Here is a 4,678-nt window from a genome sequence, read left to right as displayed (position 1 = left end):
AATACGAAGATATGGCGTTCAAGAAATTTTGTTACCAGAATGGCATCAAGTTGGAAATGCCAGAGACCCCACAACAAAATAGAGTCGCAGAACGCATGAACCGGACGTTGACAGAAAGAGCTAGGAGCATGAGGATACATGCAGGACTGCCAACACAATTTTGGGCAGAAGCTGTCAACACAACGGCATATCTCGTTAACCGTGGGACATCTGTACCATTGGAGTACAGAATACCGGAGGAAGTTTTGAGTGGCAAAGAAATTAAACTTTCTCACTTAAAAGTATTTGGCTGGGTCGCGTATGTACACATTTGTGATCTCGACCTCAGGTTCCTTGTATCGAAAGTCTTCCTGATAGTGTGGTCAGGCAGCGAGTCCCGTTGCGTGGTAACGGCGGTGCAAGATATACGGAGGTGTACCCCCCAGTGAACTCACGATTGAATCCGGTGGTTCCTTGTATCGAAAGTCTTCCTGATAGTGTGGTCAGGCAGCGAGTCCCGTTGAGTGGTAACGGCGGTGCAAGATGTACGGATTGTCGTTCGAGGGAGGACATGATGTGGTCCTTGGTTTGAGGGGAGGATTTAGGAGAAGCAAAGCGAATTCTCGGGATGAGAATTTACAGAGACAAGCAAAAAGGTGTTTTGCAGTTGTCTCAGGCCAAATACGTTGATCGAATCTTGCAAAGATTCAACATGAGCAGTGCTAAGTCGGTTAGCTCAGCGTTAGCTAACCATTTCCGCCTATGCAAAGAGCACTCTCAAAAGACAAAGGAGGAAAGAGACTTCATGGCTAAAATTCCTTACGCCTCAGCCGTTGGAAGTCTGATGTATGCCATGGTCTGTACTAGACCAGATATCGCTCATGCAGTGGGAGTTGTGAGCAAATTATGGCAAATCCTGGAAAGCAGCATTGGGAAGCAGTAAGGTGGATATTGAGGTATCTACGTGGATCTACTGATAGATGCTTATGCTTTCGACGAGGTGATGTAGCACTACAAGGTTTTGTAGATGCAGATTTTGCCGGTGCGGTAGATCGCAGGAGAAGCACTACCGGTTATGTCTTTACAGTTAAGACAGAAAGACTGTTGCGTTGATCAGGGTGTGAAGACAGATTGAAATCAGTCTTCAAGTGGGAGATTGTTAGTCAAAAGCAACAATCAGCAATTGTCAAAAAGGGAAGGCAGCAATTGTCAAAAAGGGGCAGCTCAAATTTCCACTTATGCTGCCACCTACCACAGCTCTGTTGCCTATAAATTGAGCCCCTCGCAGCAACATTAAAATCACCCCAGAACAACACCAAGCAAAGTGTTATTTGCTAGAGAGAGAGAAAAATCTTGTGTGAGGATAGCTTCAGAGTAGAAGTTATACACGAGTGATAAAAGTGAGTTGAGAGATAGCCTCTGCGTAGGCAGATACAAAATACAGTGTGGTATTTTTTGTTGTACTCCTCCTTTTGAGATTCTCTAATATATTGGTGTGGGTCCGTGGACGTAGGCAGTTTGGCCGAACCACGTTAAAAATATCGGTGTCATTTTTCTTCTCGTTTCATATCGGTCGATATCCACAATATTGAGTCACACTTGATCCCGGGCGGAATTAGTTGTGTCTAATTTCCCAACAACAATCCTGGGCGGAATTATTGGCGTCTATAATTCCCAACACAATCTTCATTCAACGCGATCGCCACCACCACCAACTCCCCATTTCAAAAGCCCTCCCAGCTGGGCAGCAGGCGGAGGCACCGCTTCGACGCGTCGTGCAGCAGCGGTGGCGGCCGTGTAGACCGCAGAAACATGCTGCTTGGACTGGGTGGTCTATACGGCCTCATCCGCAATGCTGAGGCGCTTCCGATTGCGCCTCCCGACGTGAGCAAGTGCGAGCCCGGAGGCGCCTATACATTTAGAAACGGAGAGGTAATATCTCTAGACGTCAACTGCTGCCCGCCCTACGCCGACGTTCAGAGCGACTACAAGCTTCCGACGTTTACTAAGCCTCGCATTAGGCCGGCGGCGCACAGGCTGACACCGGAATACATAGCCAAGTACGAGAGAGCCATCCAGAAGATGAAGGATTTGGACGTGACGGACCCCGACGATCCCCGCGGCTTCACTCAGCAGGCCAACGTCCATTGCGCTTACTGCAACGGCCCCTACGACCAGGTCAACCACGAGGGCATCGATATCCAGGTTCACAACTCATGGGTCTTCTTCCCTTTCCACAGGTTTGGTCAACATTTTACAGTGATTCGTTATATTAGTTTGTTAAATTTGAGTTATTTTTGTCGTATTTTCCTTTTTTAGTTAATTTTTAATGTTGAATTTGAGTCAATCCGCAAGATAAGGTAAAATAATGAACTATTAATTAACAATAAAAATTAGTTTATTTTTTTAGAAAATAAAACAATTTTTTAAAATGACGCATAGGGGTTGGTCTTTAATTATTGAAGTCTACTTGTTTGCTTAGTTGTTAGATGATTAGTTAGCTTCTTGTTAATTAGTTTGCTGAGTCAGCTTGTATTAGTTAGTCAGTTAGTAGTCTGCGGTAGTATAAATATGTGTAAATCAGTTGTTAATTATTCATTCAATCAAATGAAATCATTTCTCTCACTTCTCAAACCTCTTGCTTGCTATTACTTTTAACATTAATTATATGCTTCCAATGTACTTGTTGTTGAATTAGATGAATGTGAACAATTATTTATTATAGCAAGTGACTGAGTTCTAATCTCAAAAGAATTTGGCTCAAAGGCCGAAGTCCTATGCAAATACTTTGAAACGTCATACTTCAACAAAAGTCAGTCCTAACCACAAATTCTAGATTCGCCCCTTCCACAGGTGGTACCTCTATTTCTTCGAGAGGATCATGGGGGAACTCATCGAAGATCCCGATTTCGCCCTGCCCTACTGGAACTGGGACAACCCTAGGGGCATGCAGATGCCCTCAATGTTCGACAGGGATGCATCACCGCTCTACGACCTCAACCGAGACCAGATGCATCGGCCCCCTGCCGTCGTTGCTCTTGCCCTAACCAACCCCCCAATTACCAATCCTGTACAGATCATCTCCAACAATCTCACTCAGATGTACAAGGAAATGATTGGTGATGTCGAATCCCCCATCGACTTCATGGGTAATCCTTACAGTGATGGAGACTATCCCCCAGAAGCCACCGAGGGAGGATTGCCGGAGCGCGGCTCACACACCGGCGTCCACATCTGGACCGGAAACCCCGAAAACGATTTCATCGAAGACATGGGAAACTTCTACTCCGCGGCAAGAGACCCTCTCTTCTTCGCACATCACGATAATATCGATAGAATGTGGATCATATGGAAAACAATCCCATCCGCTTTCCCCAAGGATATCAACGGCCCGGTCGTCCCCAACCCCGACGATTTCAACGCCGCCGCCTTCATGTTCTACGACGAGAAGAAGAACCTCGTGCGAGTTAAGGTCGCAGACTGCTTGGACCACACCAAAATGGGATACGAGTATGAACATAGCGATACTCCATGGACGACCTACCGGCCACCGCAGAGGGCGGTGCCGGTGAATATCGAAGATCTCTCCAAGAAGGCAGAGAGAGGAGACCAAGTGTTCCCTCTCACTCTCACCAAGACTATGAGGGTTTTGGTGCCAAAACCAACCAAAGGCAAAGCCGACGAAGTGCTCGTGCTGGAGAACATAATCAGCGAAAGGTCCAAGATCGTGAGGTTTGACGTGTTCATCAACGATGAAGACGACAAGCCAGACGAGCTCGACAGGGCCGAGTATGCCGGGGGCTTCACGCAGATTCCGCACAAGGTTAGGGCTGCGGAAAGCGCCAACGTCCTTCGCTTGAACTTGAGGGAGCTCTATGAGAACATTAATATTGCTGATGATGATTTCATTGTGGTCACCATCGTTCCCCACATTAACGGTGGTGATGTTACCATCGGTGGTATTAAGATCATCCCGCGTGTTACCATTTGATCTGCATCAATTATTCATGCCGACAAAAGCTTAGGGATTTAATTGCTAATTCCCGAAACACAGAGGGATTATAGCAATTACTTAAGTTTGCTTCTGTCATTATGATTCTCAGCCGTTCGAGATGAATGGATGAGATTGCAATTCAGCTGGTTAAGAGAGCCGATGGATTCTGTAATCAATTGAGAGAGAGAGATATGTGAGAAAAAAGAATAGGGAGAGTAGTTACAGGTTCAAAGTATATCTAAATGCCTGTATATTTTCATGGTGAAACCAAGATATATTATCTTGAAGAAAAATATCTGAAGTTGAAACATGGGTGCGTTTATTTTGATGGATAAATTTATCATGAGAAAATGATGGATAATAAAAATTTATGCCTTTAAATGTCTTCTTTATTTTCCCACGTTTTATACAAAAGAGAAATTCATCATTTTTACTTCTTTATTTTCACTTTAAGGATGAATAATATTATCCCTTCAAAAATGGTGGAAAATGAGTGGAAATACTTTTTCTCTCATTTTTCATCAAAGTTAACGCACCCTGAAAATTTTACAATCAATTTGTGGTAGGCCCATCCTTATGTTTGTCATCTTTGCTGTTTTTTTATTTCCCTTATCATTCATATCCCTCAGTGATTCTATCAAGCAGGGGCGTAACCGGGGGCTACACAAACACCATTTTTCCTTCCTTATTTTCACTTCAAGGAGG

General features: G+C 44.6%; 1 protein-coding gene across 1 annotated transcript; it reads left to right on the top strand.

Annotated features, from left to right (window-relative positions):
- The first annotated feature begins 1,664 nt into the window (after nucleotides 1-1,664).
- On the top strand, nucleotides 1,665-4,230 carry LOC131026569 (polyphenol oxidase I, chloroplastic-like). Its single transcript, XM_057956456.1, has 2 exons — nucleotides 1,665-2,219; nucleotides 2,833-4,230. Exons 1-2 carry the CDS (start codon nucleotides 1,792-1,794, stop codon nucleotides 3,968-3,970), a joined length of 1,566 nt encoding a protein of 521 aa, XP_057812439.1. The 5' UTR covers nucleotides 1,665-1,791; the 3' UTR covers nucleotides 3,971-4,230.
- The last annotated feature ends 448 nt before the right edge of the window (nucleotides 4,231-4,678 follow it).

The sequence above is a fragment of the Salvia miltiorrhiza genome, chromosome 5 (genome assembly GCF_028751815.1).
Source record: "Salvia miltiorrhiza cultivar Shanhuang (shh) chromosome 5, IMPLAD_Smil_shh, whole genome shotgun sequence".
In the NCBI taxonomy this organism is placed as follows: Eukaryota; Viridiplantae; Streptophyta; class Magnoliopsida; order Lamiales; family Lamiaceae; genus Salvia; species Salvia miltiorrhiza.
The sequence above is the reverse complement of the archived record's forward strand: the minus strand, read 5'-3'. Positions and strand labels throughout refer to the sequence as shown.

Excerpts from the sequence above, each read along its gene's own strand:
- LOC131026569 (XM_057956456.1), top strand. The coding sequence starts at position 1,792 with ATGCTGCTTGGACTGGGTGGTCTATACGGCCTCATCCGCAATGCTGAG. Across the intron at positions 2,220-2,832 it reads GTCTTCTTCCCTTTCCACAG|GTGGTACCTCTATTTCTTCG; the intron begins GTTTGGTCAACA and ends CCCCTTCCACAG.